This window comes from Lathyrus oleraceus, chromosome 2, assembly GCF_024323335.1.
Source record: "Lathyrus oleraceus cultivar Zhongwan6 chromosome 2, CAAS_Psat_ZW6_1.0, whole genome shotgun sequence".
NCBI classification, from domain to species: Eukaryota; Viridiplantae; Streptophyta; class Magnoliopsida; order Fabales; family Fabaceae; genus Lathyrus; species Lathyrus oleraceus.
Window position 1 is genome coordinate 129158499 of NC_066580.1, and position 22944 is coordinate 129181442.

Consider the following 22944-nt stretch of genomic DNA (forward strand, 5'->3'; position numbering starts at 1 on the left):
ACTTTTATAGGGGACTTCCTAACAGTTGTCCTCTTGACAGGGGAGATGTCAGGGACATCTTCTTCAACATCTTCATCTGACTCAGAAATTTCTCTCACTTTCCTCTTCTTCACATCAACTTTTCTCCAAGATTTTGAGGGGCCTACACCAGTAGTCTTCTTAGCAGTTTTGGCTGACATCATTTCAGCCACAGACCTACCTTTTCTAGTCTTCATCCTCTTAGCCACACTAGGCTTCAAGTGATGAAGCAAGTTATCATCTTGATCATCCGAACTATCATCTTCTAGGTCAATCACCTTCTTTGCATAATCATGCTTCTTAGACTGAGAAGCATTGGCAGTAGGTGATGCCACAAATTTCTTACCAGGCACAGTTTTCCCTAAAGAGCACAAACCTTCAGCAGCCATGTCCTTTTCAGACCTAGAGGAATCATCATCCTTCTCATTATGAGGTCCAACCTCAGGAGAGGGGTCCCTTCTTAATAGAGGAGTAGAAACTCCCTTTACAGAATGTCCTTCATTAAGGATTCTCGTGACTAGGTTTCTTATGACACGATCAGTGTGATACATGTCGTCCTTAGAACTAGGGATATGAGTAGAGCTGGAAGGGATATTAGAGTTGTTACCTTGAGTAGGGCATGTAGTGGCATAAGCATCCATGGGATGGTTGGAGTCAAGAGCTTCGCCTGGAATGATAGACAGTGGAATCACATCTCAAATATCTTCATCAAGAAAGTCCATTGAAGGCGTTCTATCCTTGTGAGTAGGCTTAGGAATTTGTGAACCAGATGGTGTTTGATGTTGTGACATCTTATTGTTTTTGTGGAAAGGTTTCAGTTGCCCTAGCAGAGGAGTTTGAGGAAGATGCAAGAAGTTGGAAATGTTTGAGTAGAGGTTGCGTGTGAAAAGGCAATAGATGGAATTTCCAATACTAGGTGATGATTTACCATAAATGGGGCACTTTATTTTAAGTAAGCAGACAATAATTTTATTACCTTTTCCACTCCAAATTAATTTCTACAAATTCTCATAAACACAAATCCATAATTTCCCTCTTAGAAGTTCAAATTGATTTGCATCCAAGACCTTTGTAAAAATATCAGCTAACTGCATTTCAGTAGCAACATGCTCTAGGACTATAATTTTATCTTCCACTAGTTCTCTAATAAAATAATGACGAATATCAATATGTTTTGTCCTGCTGTGCTGAATAGGATTCTTGGAAATATTTATAGCACTCAGGTTGTCACAGTACAATGTCATGACATCTTGCGTGACATTGTATTCAGTCAGCATCTATTTCATCCAAACCAGTTGAGAACAACTACTTCTAGCTGCTATGTATTCAGATTTAGTAGTGGACAGAGACACACAATTTTGTTTCTTACTAAACCATGATATTAAGTTGTTCCCCAAGAAGAAGCATCCTCCTGATGTACTTTTCCTATCATCAGCACTTCCAGCCCAATCAGCACCACAGTATCCAGTCAGCACAGATCCAGATCCATGAGTGTACAACATCCCATAGTCACTAGTACCATTGACATATTCCAGGATCCTTTTCACTTGGTTTATGTGACTGACTTTTGGTTCAACTTGATATCTAGCACAAACACCTACAGCAAAAGCAATGTCAGGTCTGCTTGCTGTGAGATATAGCAGACTCCCTATCATGCTTCTGTAGAGACTTTGATCTACACTAACACCATTTTCATCTTTAGAGACTTTCAGATGAGTAGGAGCAGGTGTCCTTTTGTGACTTGCATTCTCCATGCCAAACTTCTTGACAATATTTTTGGCATATTTGCTTTGAGATAGAAAGATAGAATCTTCCATCTGCTTGACTTGTAGCCCAAGAAAGTAGGTTAGTTCTCCAACAAGGCTCATTTCAAATTCAGACTGCATTTGTTTCACAAAATGTTCAACCATCTTATTTGACATCCCACCAAACACAATATCATCCACATATATCTGAGCCACCATTAGTTTTCCTCCTTCATTTTTGACAAATAAGGTCTTATCAATGCCTCCCTTTCTATATCCATTGCCAATGAGAAACAATGTGAGTCTATCATACCAAGCCCTGGGGGCTTGTTTCAGCCCATAGAGGGCTTTCCTCAACTTATACACATGCTTTGGAAGATTTGGGTCTGTAAACCCTTTAGGTTTTTCAACATACACTTCCTCATTTAAGTAACCATTCAAGAAGGCACTTTTTACATCCATTTGGAACAATTTAAACTTCAGAATACATGCCACTCAAAGCAATAGTCTAATGGACTCCAGGCGAGCTACAAGGGCAAATGTTTCATCAAAGTCAACTCCTTCAACTTGAGTGTATCCTTGTGCTACCAATCTAGCTTTATTTTTTGTGACCACCCCTTGTTCATCAGATTTATTCTTGTAAATCCACTTTGTTCCAATAACATTTATTCCTTCAGGTCTTGGAATCAGTTCTCATACTTCATTTCTCTTGAATTGGCCTAACTCTTCCTGCATGGCATTGATCCAGAATTCATCAGTTAAGGCTTCTTTGACATTCATGGGCTCAATTTTGGACACAAAATAGCCATGTGAGATCACTTCCCTTGATCTAGTTGTGACCCCTTTATTTGGGTCTCCTATAATGAGATCTTTAGGATGATCCTTCTGAATTCTGATAGAGGGTCCCTTATTAATTTTTTCCGCTTCAGGTTCAGCTTGAGTGAGTTCACTCTCATTACTTTTGTCTGGGAAATCAGCTGGAGCATCATTTAGAGATGTCTCAACATCGTCTGTGACATCAGTCTGTTGATCATCAACTGCAACATTGATAGATTCCATCATTACTTTTGTTCTGGAATTAAAGACCCTAAAAGCTTTGTTGTTTGTTGAGTAACCCAAAAATATTCCTTCATCACTCTTGGGATCCATCTTCCTTCTTTGTTCACGATCAGTCAGGATATAACATTTACTACCAAAAACATGGAAGTATTTGACAGTAGGTCTTCTTCCTTTCCAGACTTCATATAAAGTAGTTGGAGTCCCTTTCTTCAAGGTTACTCTGTTGTGAACATAACAGGTTGTGTTCATAGCTTCAGCCTAGAAGTGGTAGGGTAATTTCTTAGCATGAATCATAGCTCTGGCAGATTCTTGGAGAGTTCTATTTTTCCTTCCTACCACACCATTTTGCTGAGGGGTAATGGGAGATGAGAACTCATGACTAATTCCTTCAAATGAACAGAATCCAGCAAATTTACTGTTCTCAAATTCTTTCCCATGATCACTTCTGATTCTGATAACCTGACTTTCTTTTTCTCTTTGAAGTCTTAGGCAAAGATCTTTGAATACCTCAAATACATCAGATTTTTCCCTTATAAAATTGACCCAGGTGTATCTGGAGAAGTCATCCACCACCACATAGGCATACTTTTTCCCACCAAGACTTTCCACCTGCATAGGTCCCATCAAGTCCACGTGGAGAAGTTCCAGCACTCTGGAAGTGGTGACATCTTTGTCTGTTTTCCAATCTGACACTCCCCACAAACTCTTCCTTCATCAATCTTTAAGTTTGGGATTCCTCTGACAGCTTCAACAAATATAATCCTCTTCATTCCTTTAAGATGAAGATGGCCCAATTTTTGATGCCATAACTTCACTTCTTCTTCTTTGGCTAGAGTACACATTGATGAATAACCAGTTTCTTGAGAACTCCACATATAGCAGTTGTCCTTAGACCTGACTCCTTTCATGATCACTTCATTTTATTTATTAGTAATCAGACATTCAATTTTTGTGAAGTTTACATTTAGACCTTGGTCACACAATTGACTGATGCTGATTAGGTTTGCAGTCAGTCCTTTAACAAGTAGCACACTATCAAGGTTAGGGACTCTAAGGCAGTTTAACTTTCCAATCCCCTTGATTTCACCCTTTATTCCATCACCAAAGGTTACATAGCTGGTGGCATGAGGATGAAGGTCAATTAGAAGGTTTTTGCTTCCAGTCATGTGTCTGGAGCATCCACTGTTAAAATACCAGTCTTCTTTGGCTGAAACTCTGAAGGAAGTGTGAGCTATCAGGTTAGTAGCACCAGTCCTAAGAACCCACCATTTTCTGTTGACATGGATGTGGTGTTTGGGTCTAGGTTGATGATGAGAAGGACTAGGATAGCCATACAATTTAAAGCAGAATGGTTTTATGTAGCCAAATTTTCCACAGTAATGACATCTCCATCTTTGGTGTTTTCCTTTATGTTGTCTTTCCTTATGATGTTGTGACATATGATGTGACATCTTTGGTTTGCTACCAGTGTGACTACACTCAGGTTTGGATTCATTGAACCCAAGACCAGACTTGTCTCCTGCCATTTTTCCAGTCTGGAGGATTTTGTCTAAGGTGTCAGATCCACTGTTTAGCATTCTGGCATACTTTATCATCTCATCCAGTTTGGAGTTCAAGAACACTGCTTCAATCTTCAATTTAGAGATGGTTTCCAAGTGTTCTGTCTTCTCATCCTCCAGTTGTGTTATCAATTTCTTCTGATTTTCCACTTGTTGACACACTTCTTCACTTCTGTAACACAACTTTCTGTAGGTAGTGGCTAACTCATCAAAGGTTACTTCATCATCACTTGAGTCTTCATCAGAACCCCATCTTCCAGTCAAGGCAGTCACAAGATTGGCAGACTCTCCTTCTGTTTCACTTTCATCAGACCAAGTAGCAACAAGACTCTTCTTCTGTTTCTTGAGGTAGATCCCACATTCAGCTCTAATGTGTCCATACCCATCACACTCATGACACTGAACTCCTTTTCCTTGTTTGGACTTTTCATCAGATCTTGTTCTTCTTCCAGCATCATTGGACCTACTGATGTCAAATGAGTTGTTCTTGACATTAGACTTAGACCTTACATCCATCTTTTTCAGGAGTTTGTTGAACTGTCTCCCCAGTAATGCTACATCATTTGCCAGATCTTCATCAGTATCTTGACCACTTTCTTCCTCTTTCTCTTCAGTGTTTGACATGAAGGCTATGCTTTTGACTTTCTTTTTAGATCCATCACTCATTCCCAACTCAAATGTTTGGAGGGATCCAATTAGCTCATCCACTCTCATATTGCAGATGTCTTGAGATTCTTCTATGGTTGTCAATTTCATGGCAAATCTCTTGGGAAGTGACCTGAGAATTTTCCTCACTAGTTTTTCATCTGACATCTTCTCACCCAGGGCTCCTGAGGCATTAGCAATTTCAAGGATATTCATATGAAAGTCATGAATATTTTCATCTTCTTTCATCCTAAAATTTTCAAACTTGGTAGTAAGCAGCTGCAGTCTAGACATCTTTACTCTAGAGGTACCTTCATAAGTGTTTTTGAGAATATTTCAAGCATCTTTAGCCACCTCACAGTTGTTCACCAGTCTGAAGATGTTCTTATCAACCCCATTGAATATAGCATTCAATGCTTTAGAGTTTCCAAGGGCTAGTTCATCTTCCTCCTTGGTCCATTGTTCCTCAGCCTTCTTATCAGTAGTAACTTCTCCTTCCTTAGTAATAACTGGATGTTCCCAGCCTGTTAGAACAACCTTCCAAGCCTTATTATCCAAAGATTTCAGGAAGGCTGCCATTCGAGGTTTCCAGTAGTCATAGTTAGATCCATCCAGAATTGGTGGTCTGTGAACAGATCCTCCGTCTCTATCCATAGTACCAGAAAGTAACGTCCCAAGATCTCACCCAGAACCAGAGCAGGATGCCTGCTCTGATACCAATTGAAATTCTGGTATCAGATATGAGATGTCGAAGGTAATGTCACGACACTAATATCTGACAATATAAACAGGATAAAAGATAAAGAATAGTAGTACAAGTGGCACAAGCAATTGTTAACCCAGTTCGGTGCAAACTCACCTACGTTTGGGGGCTACCAAGCCAGGAAGGAAATCCACTAAACAAAATTAGTTCAAAGACTATCAGTAAACAACTTCAAGTTACAGTCTTTTCACCGAATCTCTACCCGTGTGACTTCTATCTAAGAACTCTTAGATAATAGATCCTACTTACTCCCCCTCAATCACAGCAGTGATGTAAAAACAAATATTACAATGAAAGAAGACACTCTTCAAGAACACATACTTGATCTTGCTTAAAAGCTTCAACCAAGTAAACACACACTCATGCTTCAAAGCTTAGAGTGGACAAATTACAACTCAAAAGTCAGTCCAATTCAATTATCAATAGGATGAATCAATGGCTCACAATACACAAATGCACACAAGACTAAACCCTTATTCTCTCTCACTATTTCGTTCGTTATTTCTTGTGTGTTAAAACCAGGTTTTCCATGCCCTTTATATAGAAGCGTTTAACTGGGCTTGGACATCATAAAACCCTAAATCTATTTTCCTTTCGTATCTTCTTATGACAGCTGATCATATCTTGCTGGAAAATAAATCAATATGGTTTTAATTACTGATTGAATGGCGCATTCAGACTTCACATCAATCACACATAGATTAACATAAAAAGCGCAATCACAAAATACATAACATTCAGACTGAATGTTCTGTATACAGATGTCTTGACATCGGGTCTGACATCTCAGCTAAATCCTGCACAACCATATTTTAAACACCCTGCAGGAACTTGTTATCTCATTTCAAGACAACACTTGTGACAACTTGTGAGAACTCTAGGTTTTACCAAAATTGATGCCAACACATATATCCAACAAAAATAAATCATTTAGGATATCTTTCAAAATTATTTCAGTTTGTAAAATAAAATCTTGTATGTCACTCTCAACTTACAAACATATATTTTTTTATTCCTAATTAATTTATAGTATTGCCTCACTTATTTTATAATAAATTATTATAATATTAACTTGTTGTTTATATTTAGAAAATAAAAATTCTTAACATAATTAAAACTCAATACAAAATAAATAAAAATAAATAATCAACCGCGCATCGCGCGAGTGTCAATCTAGTTCATATATTAAAAGAAAGGATTATAAAATGAAAGACGGGAAAAAGCACATAAACTAACAAATCAAGCATAAGAGAACAAATACAACGATACAAATACTCGTATTTGCCTTCATTATCATCATTAAACATCCTAAGAGGAATTCGTACTCCAATGTTAGTTAGGTGATTTCCAATGAAGGCTAACTGGGATGACATTTGATTAAGAGTTCTAGTGTTGTTTTGAAGCATCGTATGATTATCGTGATTATTTGAAAAAAGAATCTTAAGCATGGGTTCTGTTAGAGGAGGGTCAGGTATCTCAAAATAAAAATCTTCCAAGTTTGAAGGCTCGGGTGTTTGAGGGGCTTGTTATATAAGCTCAAGAGAAGAACCATATTCTAAGACCCTATTGTTGTCTTTGATTCTCATCAGATTCAAAGTGCTCTTGCCAATCATAATGTAGCCAGTATAAGACTTTTCATCCTCCATATTGATTCCAACATGAATCAAAATATTTGTGATCAAGTTCCCATATGGTAACCATGTTTTACCCCTTCTTCGGCAATCCAACAAATGTAAAATCATCCTACTAGCCTAATTGGTCTCAATGTTGAGGGCTAGTACCCAAATGACCATAAAATTGGTCCTCAACTATTACCAATGGTTATATTTACATTGGAATAACACATCAGTAGCCACATAATGATTGAGACAACATGATGGAGTCATATATTCCACAGTGATAGGAGATCTATGACCAAAGGGATTGAGTAGAAATTGGAAAGTTGAAGTTGTCTAAATCACTCGGATCATCATAAGAGTAGACAAAGTGTCGCATTACGCGAAAAAACCGGCGGGAAAACAAGAACAACAGAGCCGCCACCGTGCGTTATTTATCCCAAAAGAGGGAAAGGAAACGCTCGAAGTAAACCTGGAAAAAGCATGGTCTCGCGACCAAAGAGAATGGGATCGGGAGTCGGTTATGCGAAGGGAAGGTATTAGCACCCCTACGCATCCGTCGTACTCGACGGGATCCACGCACAATAGGAAGGAAAATGGTTGCTAAAACACTGCTCAAATAAACATCTACACAGGCTGAAAGAGACACAAGAAAACAAACATGACTGACTCGGCAGGATATCGCATCCTGGGCCTACTTAGTCTATCAAGCATAGACATCAGAGTCTAAGTAGTTCGGACTGGGGAAACAACACATGCTCGCTAGGATATCGCATCCTATGCATACGTATCTTCTCGGACGAAGAAGAATCAGAGCATCCGTAGCTCGGCTAACACGCACACAGACAAACACAGGCGAAGGCAAACGCGGAGCCCGAATGCCAATCATTGGACTTACATCAGCATCCGAACCAAAACACACACACTGGAACCCGAATGCCACTCGATGGACTTACATCAGCTTCCAAGCACACAACAAGACACAGGAAGAAGCAGGGTCTCGATTGCAACTAGGGCAAGAGAAAGGGGAGGTCTCAATCGCAACGAGGGCGAGAGAAAAGAATTAGTGTTAGTTGTTAGTCAAACTCGACAAGACATCGCATCTCGTGCCTACGTATCTCACCTGAACATGAGAATCAGAGTTGCCGTAGTTCGGCTAAACTATTCCTGTTGGTTTGCGTTTTTTAAGTGGATAACGTCACTACGCAATCTACCGGATGCTCGACCTTTGGAGACTTACTCACCTGTAGTAGAAGGAGTGGACGTATCCTTAAGAGGGGATAATGCTTGTTTGTGTTTTAGGAAAGCTCAAGCAAGAAAGGAAGTCCTATACGAAGGAACCGTGCTACCTTAATTGACATGCAAACGAGACTACGCGGAGTCTAGCAAACCTAGGGGATACAATCACACCACACAAACATATACAGCATGAAATAAACACACCAACAAGGGGCTCAAACATCAGGGCTAGGCTTTAGTCGAGGGGTCATATCAACCTCAACAAACAAGCCTCTGTATCGGGGTAAGGTTAGCTCTTAACCTTGCCATTGAGGGGCTAAGGTGAAGCTGATGAAAGGTGAGTGAAGATTAGACTTCACAGCTCTTATCCCTGGTCAGGGAGAGCTTCAGACAAAGGAGCGTGGGTCCAGAATGGAGGGACCCTTCTACGCTCAAAGACTCTGACTCGATTGTGCAACAGCACAAGATCTTGGGTTTGTGTCCCAATGCATCAACACACAGCCGTGTGAGCAGGGGGACGACTCAACAGAAGAGTGGGAGATAGATTGCATATCTCTATGATCCACCAATTGCCTTAATCAAGGACTTTACCTGCTTGGGGACAAAGTTAAACAATCACAAACATCGCCTCTTAAGGAGGACTTCAGACAGTTATTTGCCCGGCCAAGTAACAGACCGGGTCTCCAGACTACATGAAGAATAGAAGTCCTACCTCAAGTGGTTTAAAAACCAAGCAGCAGCAAGCAAGTTCTTAAAGAACTGTAAGCGACTAAATGTACCTGAAATCAATCAAGTATCATCAGTACTCAGACAGACAACAATAAACAGCAAATGTTAATCAGTTAATCTATACAAACAAGCAACACAAAGGCAAGCTATAAGTTCAAGCTCAAGCTTCACAACCTACAAAACAAATTCATGTTAGTTCAAAACATTCAACAATCTCAATTTTATTGACTTGATTCAATCTCCTTAAGCATTGTGCTTTTTATCCTGAAAAATCAAGCAAATGTGAGAAACTGGACCACTAGGCCAAGCCTAGGGTCTAAAAGTGAGAAAAAAAATCTAAACAGCAAGCAATTCTCAACCAACATCAAATTACTGCAAATAGAAAGCAAATGCAATTGATCCCATGCTTATATCATCTACCATATTCATTTCATGACCAAAACAAGTCAAACTAGGTCAAAGGCAACACCAAAAGTCCAAACAGAATGAATTCCATCAAAAGCATACCAAAACAATTCCAAAAATCCTCAAATAAATCACATCTAAACAGGACATATTCAAGGTATAGCATGTCAATTTTCAGCTCAATTGGACAAAAGGAACTATGTCAATGAAAATCAAGAAATCCAGACACAATTATTCAAGCCAATTCATAGCATCAACACAAGCATTCACTTCAAAAATTCATAAATCAGTGAAATCAATTAAGAAATGAATGGGACCAAAACAGGGATGTCCTACAATGTGTCTACAACCAGCATACCAAATTTCACATTCATCTAAAACCATATGAGTATTTCACAAAGATAATACAAACATGTGTCCTATGAACTTGCACAATTGAACCAACAGAGATGAAAAATATCAATCAAATTGAAAATGCCATATAAAAATCCAGAAAAATTCACATAGCATCTCAACATATCCATAAACATCCATGCAAAATTTCAAGTCATTCTAACAAGCATAGGCTAGGCAAATAATTTCATGAAGTTGCCCTAGTTAGGTGTGACACAAATTGTCACACCTAAGTTCAAAAAATCATATCTCACTCCACAGGTATCCAAAAATCACAAACTTTACATGTAAATCACCATCAACATGTCTACAATAAGCTCAAAAAATTTCAGACATTTCTTTTAAGGCATGAGTATTTCACAAAGGAAATGGTAGAACATGTCAAAAATGCACACAAGTCAAACATCCCTAGGCCAAGTCAACTTTTCTCCAAGCACAACTTGTAAAACCATGTCTATAAAATTCTAGAGGAAAAATGGGATCTAACAAAAAAACTCTCATATTTTTCTGACTTTCCAATAATTTTCTATGAATTTTTTAATGTTTGGTAATTTTTTAAATAATTATTTAGATGTTATTATTAATTAAATGATAACAGTGGCAAAATTGTAATTATGCGCGCCCAGGTTCAAAACGCACAGCTTCATTTTCTCGGTGGCTTCTCCTGATTGGCTGGTTTTGCGCGCTAAACATAATTTGAACCGAGCCAAGCCTTACAGCGGATCAAACACGGGATTCTTCATCTCTTTTTTCCAGAAATTTTCCAGATTCGTATGAACATGAAGAACATCAAACCCTAACCAAAATCTACAAACTAATACTCGTTGGAAAGGTCTCAATGTCAGGATTACAAATATGCCAATGGTTTTGACTAATTCTTCCTAAATCTCACGAATCGAACACTTTAGGTTTTAACATCAAAGCTTCAAATCAAGATAACTCGAGCTATGTTTCATCAATTCACAAACCAATTACATCATGATAATCTACATCAAACAAGCTACAAAAAGCCTATAACAATTAAAGCAATGGTGAATTTCGAATTCCAACCTTGATTTGAAGGCAGTGATGAAATTGGAGGTTTCAAGGCGTTTTGATTCGAAACAGATGGAGAATAAGCTTCAAGAAGTTGAATGAAATGCTCAGGTTCAGTGGAAATTGCTTCTAATAGAAGAATTCTTCAAAAGCCATGGATGCACCTTGCTTGAACAGTTGCGAATGGTGAGGAGTTTGATGTTGATTTCCGAAAACAGTCCAAGAAGAAGTTGAATGAAGATCAAACCAAAAAGAATTTTCGAGTTTGATGAAGAATTGGAAGAGATTTTGTGATTTTTGCTTTTTGTGTTCTTAAAGAATTTTGGTGATTTTGGAGAATTTTGAGATTGTAATTTGTGATTTCTGGGGATTGTGAAATTCTCTTAGAAGTTAGTTAGGATTAGGAATATATACTCATGCTTAATCAAGCCTTAATCACCTTAATTAACAAATTGGAATGTGTTTAGCAAAATGTCATTTTCCAAACTAAGGGCAAAATGGTAACTTCACATGCCAGCTCATGACAGCTCAATGCCAGCTCACACATGTCCTAAACATCTGTCATGAGCTGTTGCCACTTGTTTCATGTTGATTGGATATGTATTTCTCATTTTCCACATGTCATGGCACTTTTATGCATTTTCAAGTCCATTTCAAAAGTGAGTTCTCAAACCATGAGGCCTTGACATGTTATGAGCATTCAAACCACTTCCAAATATCATTTGTGAGGTGTTACAAAAATCCCCATTCAAAAATTCTCATTATTTCTCAAGTTGGACCATTTTGCCCCTGGATTTTTAACTGTACACTTGAAAATTGACTTTTTGTATTGACCACTTTTGATGAATTCCAATTATGCACCATGAAAGTACATGTCAAATGGAGTTTGCTCATAAAAAGATCATCCATTTTGGACACTCCATGTGGAAGTTATGCCACTTTGATTTCGGGTCATTTTTGAAATTGAATGGGCCATATCTTGCTAACCACACATGGGAATTTCAAGTTCTTGGACTTGTTGGAAAGGTGAGATCAAGATCTTCAACTTTCATGTTGGACAAAAATCCATTTGAAGCTTGTATGATGAAAGTATTTTGAGGAGAAAAAGTTTCCATTTTGGGCAGCTGAAATTACAGGTCACCTGCTATTTTTGGCAACTTTCTGTCTGACCTCCAATTCTTCAACCTTGGTCTTTGATATGTCAAATGAGACTTATATGGACATGAATGAGGCCTTTCAAACCATCTCACACCTTCCAATCCATAAAATCAGGCACAGTTGACCACAGTTGACCACAGTTGACTTTCTATGGTTCCAGCTGAAATCCAGCTGAACTGTTGACTTCTGAGCATCCAATATTTGGCCAAATCACTTCAAAATGATCCCTGGACCATATAAGCTTGATACATCAACCCTAGGGCTTTGTCTCAATGAAAATGGCACTTGCTTGCTTGATTGACTGATTCTCCTGATCAGTTTGACCCAATTGGTCAGCTGAGCTTGCACTTGGGCAAATGGACAATGCAATGTTATGCAATGGACTATGTTATGTTAATGACCTAATATGAAATGAATGTACAAAAGGTAGGGTGCAAATTTGAGGTGCTACACAAAGCTATAATATGGTATATCACAAAGTTGTTCAAACTCTTTAACAAAGTTATCAACCCTACTTTGAAGTGGATGTTTTACATAAAACATCCTTACTAGCCTTGGAAATACCTCTTCAGGCTTTTTGCAGATGAAACTGTTGTACTTGAGACTTCACACACAAGAGAGGGTGAATTGTGTGGTTCAAAAAAAATAATATTGAAAAACTTTGGGAAGTAAAATCAGAGTTTAAAAACATTTTAAATAATTCATAATAAAAAAAAATTGTAGAAAATAAATAGTAGAAAAAGAAAGAGTTAAGGGAAAGAGATGAACAACTTGATGTATAGAGGTTTGGTCAAACAAGAAAATAACATACTCATCTCCCCAAAAATTGATCTTGAGAATATCCAATAAATATTGAGAGATTTTAGTATGAAAGACTCACGAACCCCCTAATACAAGAAAAAATGGTTGACCTCAAACCAAATAATACAAGACTTCAGAATATAACGATTTCAGTCTTCTCTTCCAAACAACAGATTGAAGCAGTTAGTCTTCTTTCCACACTGTATACTGAAGCGATTAGTCTTCTCTCCACAAATAAGAATCTTGGAGTGTTTAGTCCTCAAGCTTCTTAAACCTTGCAAGCTTTTATCATGCGCTTAGCATACAAACTTTAAATCTTGGTTTTACATGGGCTAACAAATAACCTATGAGATTTTAATACTGGACTAATCTCGAACCTTATCCAAGTTTTTACCACGGGCTAAGCTTTAACCTAATCTTTATTTTATACCAGGCTGATCAAGAACCTAAAGAGATTTTAATACAGGATAATCTCTAACCTAAAGAGACTGAATCACACAATCCCCAAACCAAAGCTTTTACGGATTTAGCTTCTAACACAAATAATAATCCCTAATTGGATAATATTCAACCAAGGTATAAAACAAACCCTTGGTGAATTTTACAATTCCACCCATCCAGAATTACATCATATTCTCACTAACAAAAGAAATTTTCTCACAAAAGCACAATGGATAAAATATTAGTGAGAGAAAGTAAAAAATAAGTTTAGGGGGAGTGAGGGGGAGAGAGACTTGTGTCAAAACACGATTCTGGGTGAAATGAAATGAGGGAATGTATTTCTATTTATAGGCTAGAGGTTGAATCAAAAAGAAATTTCAAATAAATGCATTTTATGATAATCTAATCGATTGACACATATTTACAATCTATTAGAAGTTTGAAATATATTTGATTATAAGTTTAAAAAAAGGAAGGAAAAGTTATCTAGTTGTTGCAAATCTTTAAGGCATCATCCTAATCGCTTGTGACTCAAGTTTGAATTGAGATAATCGATTGGACTAAAGTGTTAATCGATTAGATATGTCAAAATTTTGTGGCTGCCACGCAGCTCTGATCGCGATTATTCGATATTTGGTTTTGGTTGTTTTTCAACTTTTCCTAACTTTTTTTGACTTTTCGACGTTTGGCGAATTTTCTCTCTACAACAGTTTCAGACTTTTATATTTTCATTATCACGGCGGTTTGAAACTCATAAGTCAACATTTGCTCATCAACAACATTGGCTCATCACCAACCCGAACTCATCAATCACAAAATTTCAACACATATCATGTTAATTTATAACATTCATATCAACAAAGAACTATATGGCATCAATAATAACATTTTAACAAATCATATAATTTCAGCAATTAACAGAGCACAGAGATTATGATTAATAACAAAAATCTAAAGAGGTTTTGCACAAATTCTTCAAGATTCAATTCATTCATCAATAAGGGAAACATAAAAGAGAAAAATAGGAAGAGGATAAAGACTCCCCACTATACCTCATGCTTAAAACCCATATATTGAATAATTTTATCCTTTTATCTCGAATTTGCAAAAAAACTTTGAACTTTGTCTATGGAGGTTCTCTTCTTCACTTGCTCACTTAGGGTAGCCTCCACTCTCTTCTTACTTCTTATTTCCAAAAACTTCTACGTACTTTTTTTTTCTACTCTACCTTCTACTTCAAAAGAAAACCTTATTTGTTTTTATTTCATTAATCACATTAATTTCTATAATTCCTCGTAATTATACTCACTTACTTATTTTTATTTAAAATTATATTTCACTACCACTCACAAATTCTCTCAATTTCTACCAATTAATTTATTAAATTAATTAAATAAATTCTATCAATTCTCCTTAATTTTAATTTTAATTCTAATTTAATACTACATTTGTTCCTTTATATAAGACACAACTCACTTTTTAGATTAATTGAATAATTAATGTATCTAGTCTATAAATCGACCAAATAAACTGATTATTCAATAAATCTAAAAAAATGAGTTGTCTCTTATATAAAGGAACTGAGGTAGTACTAAAATAAGTATTCTATACTTCTACATATTTAATTATTAAAAATATAACAATTCATTAATCCGCATAATATTAATTAATCACTCATAGATATTATGAAATTAAATAAAACTTATTATAATAATTAATAAAATATTATAGTAAAAATTGGCGTGTTACATTATACTATTCTATTGAGAAGAATAAGTCCATACAACCCTGTAGCCCGAACAAGAACTATCGTACACTACTCGTATTTGTGTGTCGTGCACAACTTGTATTGTTTATTGATCGGAAAAATAGCAAGTGTACTATTTTTACCGATGTAGTAATAAGGAGTTTTATTCCAAGTATCGATCTCAAGGATTGCGTAGGAATTACTTATTTTAATTTGATTCTATCAGAACAAAAAGATAATGGTTTGGTTGTTTTGGAATTTATAATCGTAAACACAAAAATAGTAGAAATAATTGATTAAGATAAAAGATGCTAGGGTGAGTGGTTGAGTTAACCGGTTATGAATTCAGTCCCGATTTCTTTAATACATATGAAACATTCAATAACCTAACCTCTTGTATGTTCTTACTTAAGTCCTTAAGGAAGAAACTATTAAACTACCAATTCTCACTCAAATGTCCATTCAATTAATCATTGGTTTTAATCATACAAAATATCAAGGTTTACGGTGATTTACGAAAGTTACTAGTCCTAGATGATGCATTCATAAACCCAATTGTGTGAAAACCCTACCAATCACAATCCTGTTATTGGAAGTCATCGATCAATTTGTATTTTTCTGATACAAAAGCATAAAAACATCACACAATTGAATTGAAATACGTAACATAATAATCAAGAAATCATAGGTTCAAATTCCTAACATGTGATAACATCAGGACCACCCCCCTAGCATCAGGGGGTTTAGCCTCTCATAGTACTTAAAGAACTCATAAAGTAAAGATTAGACATTACAAAGAATTAGGAGAGTTTGATCTTCAATGGTTGATACCCTTGAATCTCGCCGTCTTCGAATCCGTCGTATTCGCTATCTTCTCCAATGCAATGCGTTCGTTCGTCCGTCAAAAGGTCCTCTCTTCTTTCTCTTCCAAGCCTTCTTATAGCTTCAGATCACTCTCTTCCAAGCTAAAGGTCCAAACTACCCTTAATGAGCAGAATCGGTTCACACAGCAAAAATTAGGTTTTCCAGGCTGCGTTCAATCAACACGGCCGTGTGGTGGCACACGGGTGGCCGTGTTGTTCTTCAGCATTAATTATTTTCATCATCAGTTACAGTGGCAACAACACGGGTCGTGTCCCTACACACGGGTGCCCGTGTTAATACACTGTTTTAATCAACACGGCCGTGTGGTGGCACACGGGTGGCCGTGTTGATCTCTGTTTTCTGCTCCCTCTCTGCTCTGCTTGATCAACAACACGGGCAGTGTTGTGGCACACGGATGCCCGTGTTGACCTGCTGTTTTTGCATATTTTTGTCCTTCAGAGTGTCCAGAACTTCACCATTCTTGCTTTTAAACCTGTAACAATAACACTACCAAACGAAGCATAAACGAGATCTTTTTGACATAAACTCGTAATCGAATGCAATGCAATACCAAACCAACAAAACATCCTATTGACTCAAATGCAACTAAAAACAACCATAAATCTTACCAAGGTGATGAAAATATGTCGGATTAGCGGCGGAAATTCAATGGAAATGGTGACCGATCATTTATCCTTGTATTATTTGATACCACTTGTTATGAAGTTTGTCAAAAACGGAAACAACAACAACACATGTGCAACGTTTAGAACTACAAGAGAGGGAGATAATACATCTTCAGACAAAATCTTAAGGCTTCATGTATATATATTATATCTCTTATAAATCCAACATTTCATTCATTTATATTTAACGTAAGACTTTAACCATTCGCACTTGTTTCCAACATTTTATTATCTCTCAATTTTAAACTTATTATGTTTAGAGGGATTTTATTTTTCTCCAGAGAATAATATTCTTAATATTTAGTGACTGAAAAAATAACTTAATCTATTAAACAGTGGATTAAAGTGTTGAATATTTAGTGTTGAGTTGATTAGAAAAATATGATAATTTGTGGGACAAACTCACCTCCTCTTGAGCAAAGGGTAGCAATGAAAGAATTAAATAGATAATAAGAGAACAAAGTCTTTAGATACACATTGAGATGAATCTTTAACAAATGTTTTCCTAAGATACTTAATGATGGATGTGTTCATGGTATTTTGAAAGAAATAGGTAAGGTGATTTTAAGTATGTGTATAACACAAAGCTGCCGATTGAAGTTCACTATCATTCATAGTGTACGAAATTATCTTTATTTCTAATCAACCCCTCAATTATAAACTATTTCCACTAAGGGAGAAGAAATTAATCAATGAGTGTTAAAAGTTGCAAAATCTAAGTGGTCCCTCATACATATATCCTCAACTTGAAAATTTGAGACAAATGCAAGGCATATACCACTTTGTAGCCCATAGCATTTTTTTCTCAAATAATACTCAGAAAAACCAAACTTGTGAATAAATAATCTGACAATGATGTCTCTTGTTTGTTTTCTAAAGTCAATTGTCATTTTTCCATAAAGACTAACACGTGTGCAACTCATTGACAAAGAGAGTTTTCTCTCTCTTTCTCTCTCTAAAATGACTATAATTTCTTAATAGCTCCTTCATTTGTGTCTTATATAGATCATTGACCAAATTTTCCTTATAATCTTACCTTATAAGCACTTTTACATTGCTTTCATACCTTGTTTGTGTGTCTCTCCATCTGCATCTAAATCAAATCATTTCTCATTGATTCTCAACAACATCTTAGATCAAGACAATCAACAAGCATGTTTGGATGTCAAGAGACAGGTAAACATTAGCAAACAAACATAATCTTAGTTTCCTTTACAATCTTACATATAAAAAAACTTTCATATTCATGAGATGAAATATAGAAGATTTTTCACTATGATCCTTGTCTTGTCTCATAATCGTTTCTTCTATATAGAAAAAAAAATGAAGAAACGATTGTGAGACAAAGGATTTGGTTAAGAATACTATTTAACATATTGTTTTGTTTTTTGTTTTTGCCAAAGAAAGACTAGACGATATAGCAAAGATCAACTTATCATCAGAGGGAGAAGCATCTTCTCAAATGGGAAGGAAGAATTTTTATGGTCCAACTTCTGGGACAACCTTAAACACAGTAACCCCTTGTGCTGCATGTAAGCTTTTGAGAAGAAGATGCGCTGAGGAATGTCCTTTCTCTCCTTATTTTTCACCTCATGAGCCTCAAAAATTTGCAGCTGTTCATAAAGTGTTTGGTGCTAGCAATGTCTCAAAGTTGCTATTGGTAATTGTTCCTAAATTCATATCTCAAAATTAGTCACTTTTATTTTCTTCAATAGGACTAAATAATAACATACTTCTTAACCCTCGAGTTCTCTGGCTGAAGGGTCTGCTAACCCGACCCTTCAGTCAAGTTTAAAACTCAGGTCTTTCAGAACAATTTATCATTAACTCAAACTCGTAACATTAGAAATAGAAATAGTTAGGATAAAAATCAAATATTTTATTGATCTGTCAAATATGATTTGTTGACACACTAAGAAAAATTATGCTTCTTAATCTCATAAGAAATCCGCAAATGCTATCTTAACTACCAAATACCGATATTGCTAGGTTAAACGTCATTACCAAGGCTTAAACCCTAGTACTCACTGTTGTTGTTTGTGTGAGTTATCAGTGATTATTATCACTTCGTCTGCATATAAAAAAATTCTCATAAGTAATAACTATTTATTTTTTTAGGAGGTACCTGAAGGACAAAGAGCAGATGCAGCAAATAGTATGGTTTATGAAGCAAATTTAAGGTTAAGAGATCCTGTATATGGATGCATGGGTGCAATATCATCGTTACAACAGCAAGTTCAATCATTACAAGCAGAACTACATGCAGTTAGAACTGAGATACTAAAGTACAAATATAGAGAAGCTGCTAGTAACTTTATTTCCTCTCAAGTACCAATGCCTACAAATGCAAACTCACAACAAGATCTTTCTCAACCTCTTGTTCTTCCAACTTTAGCTCCTCCATCTCCTGCTCTTCCTCCACCGCAAAAGGCATCGGCTTCTCAATCGATTATCCTTTCGTCGTTTTCTTCGTCTTCCGGTTCTTCTGTTTACACTCCAGCTAAATCAACAATGAGTCATGGATCTATCTCTAGTGAAAATATTCCTTACTTTGTTTAGGTCTATTTGAGTACTTATTCATTTTATTTAGGAATGATTATGCTTAATTTTCTTACAAGTGTAGTTTATATTTTTCTTTTCTTCTCCTTTGTCCTTTTGAGAAGTTATGGCGTAGGAAAAGAAAAGAAATTAATCCCACTACATTCATACGCTTTTAGTAGTATATTTTCTACTCTTTTTATAATTTATAGTACTTTTTCCTTTTGTGCATGTTTTCTATTCATATATATTTAAATTTCAGTCAAATATGTTACAAATACACTTTCAATTACGGTTGTTGAGACATCAAAGTCTTGATGTTAAATTTCAAATCATGATGACAATCTTTTTCTAAGAAAAAACATTGAAAAAAATGTGGGTTTAAATCTAACCCTAAAACTGTATGTAAATGTATGTGTTCTTGTTTTAAAAGAGAGTTTTACTGTTTATTAACATTGAATGTAAATATTAAATTTTATATTACAATACATTATTTTAAGGTGTATAAGATAGACTATAGCAAGAATTTTAAATTTGTTACTATTAAATTGTAGTTAAATAATTTCATGATAGATTTGTACATAATGAAAGCAAAAAGTCAACTAAAAAATCTAGAAATTTGTAAGAGGAGGTAGTAGAATGATAAAGAATACATGTGAAAAGCATACTCTGAGGAAGTGTGATTTAATAATAGAAATTGGCACTGAAGATCACATGAATATTAAGATGAACAATTAAGCATTGCACGTGGGAGAATTTGACTGAAACATATAGTATATGTGATGAGAGTCACATGAGTTTGTGTCAGCTGAAGATTTGAAGGATGTAAAACATTTAAGTAAAGGGCTATGGAGACAAGGTACGGTTGCCTTGACGTGCAGATGTAGTTTCTGTTCCCTTGTGATATAGTCTATCTATGGAACAGGAATCTCTCCATTTTTATTTTCTCAGTTTTTCTCGAGTGTCATAATCTATAACATTCAATTCTTTTTTTTCTTCATTTTTTTAAATTCAAAACCATCATTTATTTATCTCTTACCTACCAAATCAAGGGTTTGGATTCCACTGGACTCTTATGGGCCCGTTTGTTTTGTCTTTTTTTTAAAATGATTTTTATAGTGTTACATATTTTAGTGTAAAAAAATTTTACAAAGAAACTTTTTATAAAAGCTTCAAATGAAAATTTGGTTTGAATAGTTATTCTTAAAATGTTATTTTAAGTATTTCATCATTTTATCGAAACTTTTTTTGGATATCAAATTTTCAAAAAATCACTTAATTTTGAAGCTATTTCAAATAGTTTTTCATAAAAGTCATTTTTAAAATATAATTTTTTGAAAAAATTGTGATTTTGACTATGTTTTGATCTTCAATAATATATATTTATGTTATAAAATGAATAATTCAATCTTTTAATTTATAAAAAACAAATTTAAAAAAACTTGTAATATTTTGAAAAATATTTTTGTAGAATCCATTTTTAAAAATACAAAGAAAAATCCATTTTTTTAAAGCTAAAACAAACTGGCCCTATGTGACATTAGAGAATCCATTCCCTCCTATATATCATCCAATATAGCAAGTCATTTCAACATTAACAAAAGAGAAAATAACGGTCAAATGTATGATTACACGTCAATTATAACTATATTTAATTATTTAAATGAATTAAAATTTCAATATATATAATATATATATATATATATATATATATATATTATATATATATATATATATATATATATATATATATATATATATATATATATATATATATATATATATATATATATTATATATATATATATATGTGTGTGTGTGTGTGAGATTTTTTTGTTGGAACTATTCTTAGTATATAAGTTATTTTGAAACTCTTTGTTAACATGTTGCTAAGAGGTTCAATTTCTAGAAATACAATTTTGTTGATGTTGGGATGGTTTTACTTAATTTTGTATTTAATACTATTTATATTTTTTTTCTTTTCTTATTTGAAAATACATGTAAAGAATGGAGGAAAATTGTTCAGATTCAAATAAGGTTTTTGTCGGGATGTGTCAAAGGAGATTCTAAAATTTTAGGTTAGTTGGGCGCATGTGTGCAAACCTAAGAGTAAATGTGGTTTGGGGGTTAGAGACATATGTTTGTTAAACTTAGTTATTTTTGCTAAGTGGAGTTCGCTTCTTATTTCGGGCGCATATGATCTTTGGAGAGATGTCCTAGTTGCGCATTATGGTGATTTTGTTGTCTCTTCTTTGATGGGTGGTAGATATTCTGGATTCCGTAAGGTCTCCTCCTGGTGGAAAGGAGTTTCTCTTCTTAACTCTAAAAGAGATTATCCTTCTGACAGGTTCGTAGATAGTATAATTTAGGAAGGTTGATATGGGTTTCACACTTCTTTTGGGATTGACCCTTGGATAGGGAGCATACCTCTTAAGGGTAGGGTCTCTAGGTTGTTATCACAAACTTTTCTAAAGGGAGTGTTAGTCTGATAATTGGTAAGTGGATTGGTGACACCTTAGTTTTGGACTTGAGGTGGAAGATATATTTCTTTATGAATGAAGAACCTATGGTTACATATTTTCTCTCGATCATTCGAGGGCATCTTTTCACCTTGGACTGAGAAAAGTGAGTTTGGAATATGTCGAAAGATGGTGTTTTCTTGGTGTCCTCTACCTACCATATTCTTTTGTCTTCTTCTACCCATTTTCCCTCGAATGCATTAAGGTTAATTCCCATATACGGGATAGTTAGGCACCATCTAAGGTGATTGTGTTTTTCTGGAAGCTTCTTGTAACACCCTTCTAAAATACCCCAAATATTTAATAACAACAGCAATATATAAATCAGAGTAATTATTTCAGTTAAGGGTGTCACATAACACTTCACACATTTCACCATAAAAATCAGTCATGCTCATTATTTAATTCAACATAAACACTTCTTGCAAAATACGCAGCGGATATAAGTCATTCAACATCTGTAATACATTACACATAAAATTGTTCAACACGTTAAAACATCCCGTCCCGATGTTACATCTATCAGAGCACGACCCACTAAAGCGACTACACTAGACTCCAAGCATTAGCTTCTACTCAACTCATTGCTCGCTACCTGAAAAATAGTTGTAAGGGTGAGTTTCTCAATCAATATAATAAGCATTATAATTCATCATGTAATGCTGAGTAATTTAACGCGTTTCATCACCCACATCAGGTTACACATACAGCAACGGCAGTTATCAACTCAATATCATACTCAATAACAACATAAAATGCAACTCAATAACGACATAAATTGCAACTCAACAACGACATAAAATGCAACTCAAATGAGACTCGACTCTTCATGCATGTGGTACCATTCGGAGTAAAACTCCCAACTTAAAATCATTGCCAGTTTAGTGGGCATCAAGGCATAAGCCTTCAACTTTCAACTTAAAATTTTGCCAATCCAGGCCAACGTGGTGTGAGCAAAGCTCCATAAATTTTGCCAATCCAGGC

The 22944-nt window shown here is 35.4% G+C and overlaps 1 protein-coding gene across 2 annotated transcripts; it reads left to right on the forward strand.

Annotated features, from left to right (window-relative positions):
* Nucleotides 1–17808: 17808 nt before the first annotated feature.
* On the forward strand, nt 17809–19670 carry LOC127118457 (LOB domain-containing protein 13). Of its 2 annotated transcripts, none has more exons than XM_051048664.1 (3): nt 17809–18079; nt 18311–18563; nt 19022–19670. In XM_051048664.1, the coding sequence occupies exons 1-3, from the start codon at nt 18066–18068 to the stop codon at nt 19460–19462; spliced, it is 708 nt and encodes a 235-aa protein (XP_050904621.1). In that variant the 5' UTR covers nt 17809–18065; the 3' UTR covers nt 19463–19670. The 2 variants fall into 2 exon arrangements, with proteins under 2 accessions (XP_050904621.1, XP_050904620.1); XM_051048663.1 differs by having other exon boundaries at nt 17877–18079; nt 18307–18563.
* The last annotated feature ends 3274 nt before the right edge of the window (nt 19671–22944 follow it).

Bases quoted from the DNA above. Each gene is read 5' to 3' on its own strand.
- LOC127118457 (XM_051048663.1), top strand. From the start codon at position 18,058: ATGTTTGGATGTCAAGAGACAG. The intron at 18,080-18,306 runs GTAAACATTAGC...TTTTTGCCAAAG, and splicing joins GTTTGGATGTCAAGAGACAG to AAAGACTAGACGATATAGCA. The intron at 18,564-19,021 runs GTAATTGTTCCT...TTATTTTTTTAG, and splicing joins ATGTCTCAAAGTTGCTATTG to GAGGTACCTGAAGGACAAAG.